Below are 15,088 nucleotides of genomic sequence, written 5' to 3' on the forward strand. Positions count from 1 at the left end.
TCTGCTCTGTCTTCTGTAACCCCAGTCGGTCGAGGCAGATGACCGATCATACTGAGCCCGGTTCTGCCGGAGGTTTTCCTTCCCGTTGATGGGGAGGTTTTCTTTCCACTGTCGCTTCATGCTTGCTCAGTATGAGGGATTGCAGCAAAGCCATGTACAATGCAGACGACTCTCCCTGTGGCTCTACGGTTCTCCAGGAGTGAATGCTGCTTGTCGGGACTTTGATGCAATCAACTGGTTTCCTTATATAGGACATTTTTGACCAATCTGTATAATCTGACCCAATCTGTATAATATGATTGAACTTGATTTTGTAAAGTGCCTTGAGATGACATCTTTCATGATTTGGCGCTATATAAATAAATTGAATTGAAATTGAATTGAACTAAAGGAGCTGCTCAGCTCCTCTACAGTCTGGTGCAGGGGGTGAAAGGTGTTGTCCATGATGGATGTAAGCTTGGACAGCACCCTCCTCTCGAACAGCTCTGGATCTCACTAACATTTAGATGTCTTTTGAAAAGATGATCAAGCCCCAAGATATAACTTCAATTGTCTTATTTAAAAACAACCGACTCTTTTTCATTATATTCCATGTAATCCTGTGTTCAGCACTGTTCAGTCCAGGGCCATTGCATTGCCTCATGTATTAGTCAAACAGTGGGTTACAATGGGGAACCGGGCTTACTTCAGAGCAACTGCAGAGCCAAGAAGAGGGTGCTCTAATTGGTATACCCTCTCCTTGGTGGAGAGGAACAGGTGGAAGCAGAGCAGCATTACCCAGGCTGAAGTTAACAGTAAAAAAACTGACTCAGAAGGGGCTGATTGTAAGCTACAGCTTATCAGTTATATTCACCCTGCAAGATGTGAGGTGGAGGTTTACACAGTGAGCACCATCAGGGTCATCATGAGGAAAAGACAGCAGAGGGACTTTCATCTGAGCTACAGTTAAAACTATAAGCTCTGACTATGATTAAAAAAAATAGTAGAAACCCTTTCTGTGAGCTTCTAGCTGGATTTGCATCAGATGTGAAAAATATATGGTCCTTGCCTCCATATATTAGAGCTAAATTGGGGCTGTAAAGTTTGTTCAATTTAGCTACATAATCCTTTGTTCAGTGAAAATCCAAGCATCCATTCCTAAAGTAGCTAAACATATTACAAAATTGACACATTAAACAAATTGCTTCTCATTCTTGCATCAGGCTTCATTCTACTTGTAGAAAGAAAACAATGTTGCTCAATAAACCAGGAAAATACAATGAATCTACTTGAGCCAGCAGGACATAGTAATGACTGTAAAAGTAAGCCTCCCTCTTCTCTTAAATTTGTTCTGTGCTGATAGTAAAAATGCAGCACTGGGTTGTTTCAAGATGCAGTATTAATGAAAATAAATAATTTAAATTAATCACAAATGTACCAATTACTTAATGTTTTGTTTTTCTTGATAACTTTTGGAATTTGGAATATTCTATAAGCTAATTAAACAAGGATACAGTTTTGCTCAAAGTAATACATACACATCATTTTATTTATACAGTTCTGAATAACTGAAATATTATTACAGATAGCAGGAGATGAGAGTCCAAAAAAGCTCAAGGCTTTATGTAATATTTTATACCCCAGAAATTAATGCCTTTTTCTCGATAGAAGATGCTCATTAGTAAAGTTTGCACTAATGGCTTACACGCTCTGTGGAGAACAGCAGACTGTGTTGTAAAAATGTCATATACTATATTATATTTATATTATATGTGTTATAATTTTGGTAGTGAAAATTATTTCTTCATAGGTAAAATGAAGAGCTGGAAAGATGGCAGTAAAACAGAACAAGTTTATCAAACAAAGTACATATTTAGAGAATCACTTTTAATCAAATGTTTGAATTTGATTAAAATCATAATTAAAATACATAAATATGTTTTAGGATCTTATTTGACTTAAAAAACAACATGTCTGATGGAATGAACAGAAATTCAAATGACGGTTTTTCTAAATATCCCAAAAGCTGTCATTATCGCCTTCAGCAATTTTTATTTTTTTTTATCAATTGTAAACTGTCTCTTCATTGTTCTTTTCAAATACTATTAAAAAGTTAATCCAGTACAATTTTTGTTCGTTTTTTTTTTTTTTTGATTCATTACAATTTACATCGACGTGCATTTGACTGAGACAAAATGGAGTTCATGTTGACCTGTCATTCGACATAAACGTATATATTAAAACAGTTCAGATAGTCCAAAATGTTAGAGAGCTACTGCTTTATATTTGAGCACACTTGAATATAAAAACTTAATACAGTTTTACAGAAGTTCAGTGACACATTGTAACTAAACCAACAATAGTGTTTTGGATTTTCTTGCACAAAGCAGTTTATTTTATTTATTAAAAGATGAGACCATCCCAAACAGTAATGAGAGTCAGAAATTATTATTAGTGCTTATTTTAATCATTAAAAACATTTGGGCCAAAACATACTTATGTTTACATGAGAAAATGTAAGATACAATTTTTTTTTTCCTTTTTTTTTTACAATCTAGAGGACTTGAGCTTCTTTTAGACAGAAAATAAGACATAGGCTTATGTTAAAGTCTTAAATTGTCATTGTGGTTATATTTGGATCTACAAAATTAAGTTGTGTACATAAATACAGCACTGTGTCTTATTCAGTTTAATCCCTTAATTTGTGAATACACACTGTCTTCAGTTTTCAGCTGAATTTTCATCTTTCCTCTTGAAGATTTCCGTTCTGAGATATGTAAGGCAGCATAGTTCAGATCCTGTCCATCTTCAGGCTGGGATGAAAAATAAATTTACAATTTAGTATTACATTCAGCTGTATTTTAAAAAAAAATCAGAAACACATAGAAGATAGGTAATTTGGCACAATACACTTACAGTATTATCTGGTTGACTCACTTTGTGTTGTGCTGTCAAAAAAGCCAACAAAAAGTATCCTCAATAGGTGCTCTCCTCATCAATTTATAGACTTTGTTTCATTTAATGGCAAAAGATTTAGGTATTTGTAGTATTATTGCATTTATGTTGTTTCAAAACAAGTAATTCAGCCAACAAAACATACCTTTAAGGTTTCTACGCAGTGATCTTTGAGCATGGTGACAGATAAAAGCAATGTTTACAATCATGGAAATTGCAAAGCAGATTACTATGATTATCAGCACATTAACTTTAGAACTTGGTGATTGATCTGAAAAACAAGGAGGAAACGAAAGATGTCACTGTCCATGGAGAAATAACAGTATTTGCATAGCTTGAAATATGATACTAAAAGAACTAAAACCATACCTGCAGTTGTGTTAGTTCCCCTTCCAAATAATATCTCACCACATGTTGCCACAGCGCAGTACACCGTCCCAACTTCAGAGGAGCTGAAGTTCCTAGAAAAGCTGTAGCTACATTTCTTCTGATCGTTCAATGTAGATATATCCTCACAATTTTGCTGTACTTTTTCATTAGTGTAGATGATATTTGGAAGGGAGTGTTTTGATCCGTCTCTGAACCAGAACACACTGAGCTCCCCTGAACACACCTTGTCCTCAGACTCAGAGAAAAGCAAACAATGCAGAGTCTCTGAGTCCCCCGGATGGACGGGATCAGAAACTGGGTTCTGAAAAACAGTGTAGCTCGATGTCTTTCCGGAGTTTCCTGAAAAAGGAATAAAAGAACATAAACTCTTAAAAAAAGGTCTTCCATTTGTATTCAAGCTGGAAATAATTTCATTAATGTCTAATGTCCAAAAACAACCCATAAGAGCAAAATGTCATTAATGTCACCGTGTAGCTCAAGGTCTTGTCAGTTTTCTTTGAGAAAGTTAAATGACAGACAGCAGTGTAAACAAGAAGTCTTTCATCTCAATTTAAGATGAAAAAACTGTGGTTGATGCTTTGAGTTTTGATATATTTGTCAGTTTTCCTAAACAGTAGTGTAGCTCAATGTCATATTAATGTTTCTGGATGAAAAAAGAAAATGACAAAGAAGATAATGGTGCTTCTCTTCCCTTGAAGAGAACGCAAGCAAATAATGACAACTTAAATATTGATATTTGTTGACTTACTGAAAGTCACTTTTACTAGGGATCATACATTTGACCAAATATATATATATATATATATATATATATCTATATATATATATCTATATATATATATCTCTATATATATATATATATCTATATATATATATCTCTATATATATATATATATATATATATATATATGTGTGTGTGTGTGTATATGTGTGTGTATATGTCCAGGTGTGTGTGTGACAATGCCAATAGTTTGAACTTTTTCTACTCTTGATGGCTCCTGCATTGATATTTTCATCGCCCTATTACTCCTACTCAGAGACGCTATGTTTTTCAGCTCAAACAGAATAAAATATATTAGGATATATTTTAATAAAATTAATTCTTACAAAGTCAAAATGTTATCTGTACATGTACTGTTTACAGAGCAACAATCTGTCCAAAAAAAGGTCTAGATTTTATAAGATTCACATGAGCAATTAATGTGAAATCTTCCTTCCCTTATCTAAAACGTATACCTTTTATTCTCACATTTCATTGCACTTTGCGTGAATGGGAATAAACATTAGAAGGAATATGTATATTAAACAATAAGAGTCAGTAATCATTTATGGCAGAAGCTCACAAATTATGTTGATGACAGAGATGGATGAATGCTAAAGACTCTTCTTTGCACTTTAGCTTTATTCTGTGCGGTGTACCCCCAGTGCCACTTTATATTGTCAGAGAAAATAAGACATCCCCAAACAATGAAAATACTAAACCATTTCGGTACCTTTTATTGACAAATAAGTCCCGGTCCAAGTAGATTTAGTCCAATCCATATGAGCACAGTGATACATTCCTTCATCTTGTAGAACTGTCTTCAGGATGGTTAGATTGCTGAATTTGTCGTCATTTGTTGCTTTTATTCTTGAGTCCGAGACGTCCGGATTATACACTGGCGTTATGGTTTTCTGCTGCATCACAATTAATTTCAAAGTATCTCCTGTACTCTGTTTGTACCAGTGAAGCCAAGTGGTGCTCTTAAATTTTTCCGAAAAAGCACAAGACAGAGTCACAGGATCACCAGGTTGAACTGTGACCACAGGGACCAAAGAATCTGCATGATTTAATAAAAAAATATCATGAATGTTAAAAAAAAATTAATCGCTATCCATGCAATTGTGTAGCTTATAAAACATGCTACTTACGCCCTTGATGAAGAAGGAAAAGTGTAACCCATAACAGAAACATGTTCACACTGACTTCATTGAGACATTTGATTCTTAAGTAGGAGGGGGAGGTGTGGGATTCAGACAGTCAAATGCACCTGATTGGCTAGGTTAGCATATACAATCAAAGTGCACTTCCTGCCACAGTAAAGGTCTCTTCTTTGTTGTGCCATTACATTTAGTGGTGTTGACACAAGTTTCCAAATGTACCCACCTGGACATTTAAAATAAGTTCAGGCAATTATTCCAAACATCATTGCATGTAACGTGTAAATATGTACATGTTGTGACAGATACTGTTATTATACAGTGTCTGTCACAGAGATTCAATGGCTCCCAGAGAGCAATAGACCTTTTTATGTTGAAGCTATAAGAAGACATTATTTAGGCATGAGTCAATTAAATGTTTTTTATATATATATATTTATCATTGGTTTATACCAGGGGTCGGCAACCTTTACAATCAAACAAGCCCTTTTTGCCCAGCGTAATAAAACGTTTAGAGCCACAAATGTTACAGGACCTTTTGTAAAAAGACAACTTCAAATATTTAATACATTTCTACTGCATTCAGTCATTAAGCTAGGATATACATTCAGGTGAGGATCGTTTCTGAAAATAAAAGCATCTTTTGAAAACAACAACAGTTAAATGGGAATTAAACATAATTTTTACCAAGCCCACATTTCTTTTTCTTTTTTTGTCATATTTTGTAGCACAAGTGGCCTTACATGAAAGTAGGCTGACAGGAAAGGGGGCTGAGAGTGAGGGGGAAGACGTGCATAGGTCCACGGGTTGGAGTCTAACCCGGGACGGCCGCATTGAGGACTAAGATCTCAATATGTGGGTCGAGCGCACTAACCCAGTGCACCCCAAGCCCACATTTCTGTGTAAACAATGTTTTTATTAGTCTGATGTAATGAGTTTATCTTATGTGCCTTGTCTTCATTACCTGTAAGTTCAAAATGATCTTAACAGAAAAAAGCTTGAAAACATTAGTATGTGTGCAATTAATCTGTATGACATGTTTCACTTGGTGAATAGAGGTACTGAAATAAATAAACTTTACAATAATTATTATATATGTCTGTATAGGGCATCTGTTGTCATATTTAAAAACTAACATTTTATTTCCATTTTAATGTTTTAAAATATAGAATAACATTAAAGGTTTGCAAAAAGGTGTCAGGTACACAGGCGGTGGTGGTGAATAAAAGGGCTAAAAAGCAAATCCAGGCTGTGCACCATTTGATGGTTAACCACCATTGCGGTCGTCACAAAAGAAGACAGGAAATAAGCAACATTAAGAAAAAGGCCTGTTGAAGCTCCAAAGATATCTGGGGACCCAAATATACAAACGGGAGGAGTCTTGCAAATTCAAGGCCTCACTGATATCTGTATGTTTGAAGTCCTGTCAATAACCCCCAAACTGGGAGACCACATTTCAGAAATAATCTCTATTTCTGTCCAGAAGACTGCAGTCCTAGCAACAACTAAGACACCGCCCACCATGTATGTTTGCCCACTAATGCCAAAGGAACACATTTTAGATTTAAGTTTTTCTTATGTCACGAAGATCTGAAGGATTGAAACCACAGACCTCATCTTTGTTATGAACTTACAAGCAGAGGATTCAATATTTGAACCAGACATGGTGTTGCCCTCAGAAGATTTATTCATAACATACCCAACAGCAAAAGCAAGCAGGAGCCCGGTGATCCTGAGAGCAAGCTACTCTCAGCAGGAGGTGGCAGGCAGGAGGGGTGAGGCTTGATCTTTTGGTATGTTCACAATGAATGCGAGTGACATGACCGGGGCGAGTGATTTACGTTATCCCTATGTAGAGGCACGTTCAGGGACGAACCGATGCGAAGCAATGCAAAGGATGTGTTTCTAGCAATGCAAAAGACACGATTTAGCCCAATAGTGAATCGAAGATCTGACATTTCCTGTCAATTTCTGTTGTTTCAACCAATCAGAGACTTGTAGTTGTTGTGTCAAAGCTTTTTTCGAAATGGAAAATGGAATACTTCATGTTGACATAGGTAAGTAAGAAATGCTCTTTAGAGGTTTGTCGGTGGCTTTGAAAAAAAGACGCTTTAATTTAACCTTTAAAAGGACTCTTAAATCATTTGTCCTTCTCTTGTAGCTCCAGAGCTGGACCCAGCCAGCTGCCACCTCTGGTTCTCTCACCTGGCCTCTTACTCTGATCTCTCACTGTCCTCTCTGAGCTCCTGGGCACCTCCTTGCCATAACTCTGTTGTACGGGTGATCCGTCCCCAAAGCTGGATAACAGTTTCAGGTCCTGGATAGATGGAAGTACCACTTCCTAAACTGGGAGCATTCCTAGAGCATCACCGGTGCCGGCGAGGGACACCGGTGCCATTGTTTGGCTTTCAACATTTAATATAGCACTGTGACTCGCTTGGTAAAATCTCAGTCTGTCATGTTGAGTTCACCAGACAACAGGCAGGAGGATAGAAGCTCCTTCTATTTGATGACATGGTGAATCAAGTGGAACGTTGTCCCCATTGGCCATGCGAAGTGCTTGCGAAATGTCAAGGGAGTAACAACATGTGAAAGAGGTGAAAAATTAGCTGGAACCGACTTTGGTGTGAATGCACCATAAGTCCAAAGAACAGGCTTAGGTCATGCACATTAAGGCTGGACAAGGCAGGCAAATCTGATGGAGCTTGGCAAGGTTCATGGTCGTAGTCCAAGTCTTGGTCCAGAAAACAGAAGCCCGGCATAGATGTTTGTCAGAGGAACAGGTGAAGGACATGAACTTGATTGCGTTGCCTCATAAGGCAGCTCAGATGCGCATCGGATGATTGTTTTAATTATTGTTGAGTAGGAGTGTGTGACAGCAGACAGACAGGAAAGAATGTAACAGTTTCTGAGTATACTTTGCTAAACATATACACTATCATGATATAGCCTGCTATCAAAAGGGTGTTTTTAACTTGTACTTAATCCCAACAGTTGTTCGGGAATTTAATAATGTTTGCTAAACCTTTGTTGTGCCATGATGAAAAAAATGAAGTCAGATTGAGTTCTGAACCTTTAACCGGAGGACGACTCTAAAGGGGTTTGTGAGCAAAAAGAATTTCACACTTCCAGAGAGACAGCACTCTCTGCAGGGTGCGATCAGTGCAAAAGCTTGCTCCCACAGGACAAACCCCCAGTCTTCAGTCTATCCCCTGGCCAGAGATGATGACCACTTTTCTCCTTGAGCCCTCAAGGAGGGGGGGTGGCACCCTGCAGGAGCCACACATGGGCCTGGAAGAGGCCACGAGCTGAGTGAGACATGAGCCTCTCTGAAACTCAGTTCCTCCCAGGCATCGGAACAAACTGCCAGCCAATTCAAAGATAAGTCTGCTTCTTCTGGCTGGAGCCCTTGAGGACCCAGCCTTTACATTCTCCCTGCCAAAGCCATAGGAGGAAGGAGACGGGCCTGAACCACGATGGGCCCAAAAGACGCACCATCCAGCACCTGGTAGAAATCCCTCGTCGCCCAGGGAATATAACCCTGCATGCCGAGGACTTGACTGCGACCAGGCCAGAGGACATGGCCACATGTTGCTGCTGCTTGGCTGCAGGGCCTCCAAACTGCCCGACCACGCTGTCAGCTAGCCCATAGCTGCATGGCTGCACTCCGCTGCTGAACAGACCAACGACTTTTCCTGCATTTCAGTGCTCCTTCCTTGGATGGCCAAAGTGGACCGAACTCACATGAGGCACCGACAGGTTGGACAGAGAGACCCAAAAGGGAAAGGTTACATAGTCATTGGGAAATATTTGCGTAAGGCATGGCATGGGTTTTAAACAATGAAAGAACTAACGGAGATAGCTCATTGCTAGCATTTGGTACCATGTCATTGTCGAGTGTGTTTTTATGGTTATAACAAATGTTATCTCCACAAGGGTTTTATACATTGATGGGACATTAATGTTTACGTTATCCGGCCCACTCATTATGACTAAAATAAAAACCGAAGCTTTTATTTGTTAGCGCCGAAAGTCCGCTAGCCAAAATACTATTAGCTTCTGGTAGCTTCCGACTTCCGCACATTCAAAGAAGCTTGTTTTAAAGCATAACGCTTTTTTTGTTTCGCTCCGCTGTCGTTCGATAGAGCTATGAGCCTTATTCCCGCATTAATATTGAATATTAATGTCGATTTAAAGGCATTTTGACAACTTTAGGAGTAACCGGTTTTAGCGACCTTACAGCGCCCCCTAGCTCCCGGAGGTAAAATCGTATAAATAAAAGTAAGTGCTCCTAAAGTAAATGATTTTACTGGGCAAATCATTCTTTAAAATGTTTATTTTCTCAAATAACGTTTTGTGCAACTCTGGATTTGCATTGTGAATGGGTTGAAACACATGTCAAATGTTGTTCTGAATTAATTAAGCTAATTTAACCTCAATTACACGCCTTTTTGAATCCGATCTGCTGTGAACTGGATTCACTGAATTATTCTGATTATGACCAACCACTTTTGTTTTGTCTTTTGTGTTCTTTCGCATGTGTATATTTCCTTAGCTTAGCTTTCTTTTTATCTTCATTTTTCTTAGTAGTGTAGTTTCACTAGCCTAGTAGAGAGGATTTATTGATTGAAATATAGTGTTAATTCAGATAAACAGCATTAAATAGTGATGTTCTCTGGATGTTCATTTAATTTCTGTTAATAAATTCTTGAACTTGAAGAAGTTGTTGCTCCTTTATTCTGTGTGCAGAGTTTGCTGTTAAAAGATTGCTAGTACTCATCCCTTTTGACCCATGTCCTGATATCAGCTTAAGAGCTGATAATCACCAGATAATACTTAACAGAAAGAGAGTTATTTAATAAATATTAAATAACTTTAAACAGTGTATAATTGCACAACACCTTACCCATCTAATATTATAGAACCGCTAATCACTGTGTTATATTGCATCAGTGACGTGCAGTCAGGGGAGGCAAGTGAGGCCAGGTCTCATTATGGAAAGAAAGAAAATATATATTGATGATAACATAATATAAATCTGTGATTCACTCAGTCATTTGTAATAAAAGTTCTTTTTTTATCTAATTTCCTATTTTTTTTATCATATTCTATTTAAAAACGCAGACTTTTCGTTATGTTTCACGTAAATCCTTGGTGACGCTTGATAGCAAAGCCGGTGAGACCGCAGCGATCTTGGCCTCCCCTGGGATTGCGCAATCCCATGTTAACTGCACTGGCTTCCATTCTGTGAATGCATCTCCCTGTCTCTAGATCATAAATTAATTTGTTCAAACAGTTATGAACTGATTTACCACAATTTAATGTATGTGGATTACGAATTGTTTTTTGGTCATCAAACTGTGTGCAGGTAACATGTTTTCGTGCTACTTGGCGATCATAACCGGCAAAGAACTGGTTGTAGGTGCATGGACTTCATTTATAAGTAAAGGGTAAGACAGCGATAATTACTCATGTTTTGTTTTTGTAATGAAATGTGCGTAATGTGGGTTATAGTTTTTAAATGTGTTACAAATGCAGAAATCCATCATAACTCAAACTGTTACCAATCAAATGACAAAAAATGTAGTATTATTTTTTTTCATCAAATAATCAATATTTTTTCCATGTCTTTTGGTGAATTGATTTGGCTCAGTCTCCTTCAGCACTTTGCAATGAGTCTACTCTGTAGAGTGTATATATTTGTAAATATGACTCTGATGACGTCAGTGCTACACCAGCTATGTACCCTACAGCACGTCACAGTATTGTATCAACTAGAAAACCCCATAATTCAAACAGACCACAGGTGTTGCACATAAAGTTAGAGGCGCAAGAATGTCTTGCCTTTTGCGTGAAAAAAAAAAATCTTCCAAATCTGCGCTGGTCTTATTTTTTTCTACTGAGGCCTTCCTCTTCTACTCATAATGTATAATGTATGCGGTTTGCTTCTTGCAGCTCTCAGCCATTTTCAAAGACCTTAATTTTTCCTAATGAAAGAAAAATGGCACATTCACTATGCACATTTGAGTGAAATTATGTTGGAAAATGTAAAAATAGAATTCCCTATTGCTCATTATTATGATTCAGGTATTTGCAAAAATATTGAATTGCTTTGTGTTTAGTTTATTAGTTATTTCTTGTGTCCTTCTGTGTACTTACATTGTTTCCCCATACATTACAGCACATTACATTATTTACACAGACTTTGTGTTTTAAAGCCTTTATTTCTGTTAGATATGATTTGCCACTAAATGAAAACATTTAAGGTTAGAATATTAAATTAGACCAACAGAAAATGTGGGCTCAATGAAAAGTACAACCAATACCTGCTTAGAGGTTGTTAGTTTCAAAAGGTTTGATTTGATTTGATTTGATTTGATTTGATTTGATTTGATTTGATTGAGAGTCTCATTTGCTCCTGACTGGATACAGGAGCTATTCTGCCTGGTGTCTTTCATTTTCATCACAAATATATTTCTAAAAAATTACATACACAGTCTCACACACACATAGACATACATGCACAACAAACTGTGAAAGCACAGTATGAAACAAAACAATATTAATGATAGTAATATATCAGATATATACATAAAATACAATACAAAATAAAAATTATAATTATCGACAGTAATTTATCTAAGTTGGAAGGTCCCAAAACATACTTTACAAAATTCTGTTACCCACAACAGCGCTTCAGAAATGATTGTAATATACATTACAAACTTACTACATTACTACAAGGTACTTTTAATCTGACAATCAAGCCTAATCATGTGCATATTCAATGCAATTTTAAATGAATTCTCTGATGTTTGAATACGTGCTTTCTTCAGTCTTCAACTCTCTCTTCTTTGTCGTCCCTGTAGAGAAATGTAACGCAGCATAGTTCTGATGTTCTCCATCATCTGTCTGAGTGGAAACATAGTAACAAATTCCAGAATTTTTGTCATATCCAGATGATTTTTATATTTTAATATAACAAACTGATTAGCCGATAAGTGTGATTACTCACATCATCATCTGGTTGGCTCATGTCGTTGTGCTGTGCTTGTGAAGAGGAGCTTTCTAGACACATTGATCAAAAAGCTATTTGTGTTATAAAATTATTATTTTTTTCTGTGTTCTTTTTCAATTTATTTTGTTTTATCAATACTTACCTCTACACCTTTGGCAAGATTTTCTTCGAGTTTGGCAGCAGAATATTAAAACAATATTCACAATTAAAGAAATCGCCAAGCAGATCACTGTGATCACCAGCAACAGGACTTCAGAACTGAAAGAATGAGCTAGAAAACAGGGAGATAATGACACGATTGTTTTTGATAAAGAGATGACAGCATTGATATATATTGTTTAAGAGCACTGTAAAAGAGACGCTTACAAATTTCTACTTTGGTTCCGTCTCCAAGTAATATCTCTCCACATGTGGCCACGGCACAGTAATAAGTCCCAACATCAAAGGAGGTAACCTGCTTAGGCAAGTTATAACTACATTTCTTCTGAGCATTTGATGTCTCCTCACATTGTTTAGATATGTTTCCATCAATGTAGATGAGATCTAGCAATGGCTTGTCTGATCCAGCTCTGAACCAGAACACGCTGGGCTCTATTGAACAAGTATTTCTCTCTGGCTGAGAGAAGAGAGAGCACTCCAGCTTCTGTGAGTCTGCTGGACCAGATGGATCTAAAACAGCTGGCTGCTGAACGACATGGGAGCCAGATGTTGACTCAAGGTTTCCTGAATAAATAAAGTTATCATTAGTTGTGGTAGTAACAGTAAACAATATTAAAACAAAGAAGAAAAACATTTAGCGGTGTTGGTAATATAAAAAATATTGTACATTTAAATGTTTCATTTGTTGGAGCTTTAGTGAAAGCATAAAGCACTTATTGCATTTTACTTAACATATTAGTTTTCAGATTATGGAAGTGATCATATTTTTTTACTAAAGAAAGATCTCATGTGTGGAAAAGATGAAGTTCTTTACTAACAGATTTCATCATGGCAAAGCATTTCAAAAATATATATAGTTTGAAATACAAGTTGTTGTTTTTTTCATTTAAATATACAATTATTTTACAAAATATTTTTTTTGCGTTTATCTTGCTTTTATCCTAACCCTCCCAAAACTGAACCAATATTGTCACCTTAAAAACTACTAATCCTTTTAAAGTGTGTTTTTAAACTTTCAACTCCTCAAACAATCCACCAGGCAAAATATAAAAACATACAAAATAGAACCACAAAAATGTTGTGTTCACATTCATTCACTTTCATATAGAATATTTGTCAGCTGCATAGACATTGCTGTCCATAACAAACTATATCAGGTTCAGCAGACAAAGCCTTCCAGAATTACAATAACATACACAGTCATATTCAAAACATTAGAATATGCATTTTCAAAAGGCTTGTTCGTCAAATTAAAAGTACCTTTTGAAAAAAAAACTTTAAAATTGTATTAAACATACTTGTCATTAAGCCCCCATTTTTGCATCATAATTCTTTTGATTTTTTATTGGTCTGATAATATTATATGCTGTGTTTTGATTAGTTTGAGGTGGAAGAAAGTCATTATTAACAGAAATAAAGGCTTTAAAATATTGTCAGTCTGTTTTAACTTATTTGAAGTGTTTTCCTTAGTGAATTGAGTCACTGGAATATAATCCATCCATCCATCCATTTTCTAACACGTCAATCCCTTGTGTCGTGAGGGGTGCTGGGGCCTATCCCCAGCTGTCAATGGGCGAGAGGCTAGGGTGTATATAAATGAAAAGTTAATTTATTTAAATGTATTGAATATGACTGTATACACAAAGCAAGTTTATGTTCTCAGTTTATGTTGTGTTTATATAACCTTGCCTGCAAAGGGATTTCTAGCAGTATTCACAAACACATGAGAATCCAGCTTGAACCGTTTGTGTTCAAACCAGCAACAGTTTGGGCCAATCGCATTGCAGTATTGTGGTTTAAGGCGGGACATACTGGTGCAACAAAGCAAGAGCACATGCTTAGCTGCTGCTATCACATCTGTTTTGTCAGAATCTACAATTTCATCTTTGAAAGAAGAACTGCAAGATGACCCTTGACTAGAGCTTATCTTCTTCAGGTTTCTCATAACGCCTGCTGCTGCTTATGTTTTTGGTTTGATACCATGATTGACTAAAACCAACCTTTGGTAGGCGGGCACCAGGTGTTGCTTCGCCCAGTCAGCTCAGAAGGTTCTGCTGAAAGGTCCCACCTTTCCCCAAACAAATTCAAATGGAGCCGTCCCAGATTGATAATGTGCTGAACTAGAGCGCTACACATTACCAATCTGGCTGGCCTGGTTAAACTTTTTATTAAAAAGTAACAAATTTTTTTAATCTAACCTTTTAGTTAACCAGGATAAAGCCCAATTGAGATTAAAACCCTCTTTTTCAAGGGAGTTCTGGGTAAGAGGCAGCAACAAACAGAAACACAAAAAGTTACATAGTTAAAAGAATTGCATAATTACCTTTTAATAATAAATAAGTCCCATTCCACATAGATTGCACCCAACTGATATGACCACAGTGATACAATCCCTCATCTTCCGTAGCAGTTTTAAAGATTGTTAGATTGCTCATTTTGTCATTAAGTGTTGTGTTATAATTTGTGGAGGAAAATCCTTGTCCATAAATGGGTTTTGTAGTCTGACGTGCCATTGAGATTAATTTGAGATTATCTCCTGCATTCTGCTTATACCAGTAAATCCAATCCATGCTCTGAAAGTCCTTTGTGAAAGCGCATGTAAAAATCACAGGTTTGCCCAGTTGAACTGTTACCACTGGAACCAATGAATCTGCATTTAAAGAAGAA

The 15,088-nt window shown here is 36.8% G+C and overlaps 1 protein-coding gene and 1 long non-coding RNA gene across 2 annotated transcripts; both read right to left on the reverse strand.

The window, feature by feature from the left end:
• Nucleotides 1-681: 681 nt before the first annotated feature.
• Nucleotides 682-8,791, reverse strand: LOC118557515. The gene is made up of 5 exons (XM_036127646.1): nucleotides 8,740-8,791; nucleotides 4,818-5,144; nucleotides 3,304-3,663; nucleotides 3,080-3,205; nucleotides 682-782 (listed from the first exon to the last, which is right to left on the reverse strand). Exons 1-5 carry the CDS (start codon nucleotides 8,789-8,791, stop codon nucleotides 682-684), a joined length of 966 nt encoding a protein of 321 aa, XP_035983539.1.
• A 3,651-nt stretch (nucleotides 8,792-12,442) lies between these two features.
• LOC118557346 lies at nucleotides 12,443-14,791 on the reverse strand. The gene is made up of 3 exons (XR_004927821.1): nucleotides 14,745-14,791; nucleotides 12,629-12,985; nucleotides 12,443-12,533 (listed from the first exon to the last, which is right to left on the reverse strand). It is a non-coding gene; the product is annotated as an uncharacterized LOC118557346 (long non-coding RNA).
• Between the last annotated feature and the right edge of the window lie 297 nt (nucleotides 14,792-15,088).

The sequence above is a fragment of the Fundulus heteroclitus genome, chromosome 23 (assembly GCF_011125445.2).
Source record: "Fundulus heteroclitus isolate FHET01 chromosome 23, MU-UCD_Fhet_4.1, whole genome shotgun sequence".
NCBI classification, from domain to species: Eukaryota; Metazoa; Chordata; class Actinopteri; order Cyprinodontiformes; family Fundulidae; genus Fundulus; species Fundulus heteroclitus.

Coding starts and splice junctions, on each gene's coding strand:
- LOC118557515 (XM_036127646.1), bottom strand. CDS start 8,791: ATGCAGGGTTATATTCCCTGGGCGACGAGGGATTTCTACCAGGTGCTG. Junction 3,664..4,817: donor GACTTATTTGTCAATAAAAG/GTACCGAAATGG, acceptor TTCCTTTTTCAG/GAAACTCCGGAAAGACATCG. Junction 3,206..3,303: donor GGGAACTAACACAACTGCAG/GTATGGTTTTAG, acceptor CTTGTTTTTCAG/ATCAATCACCAAGTTCTAAA.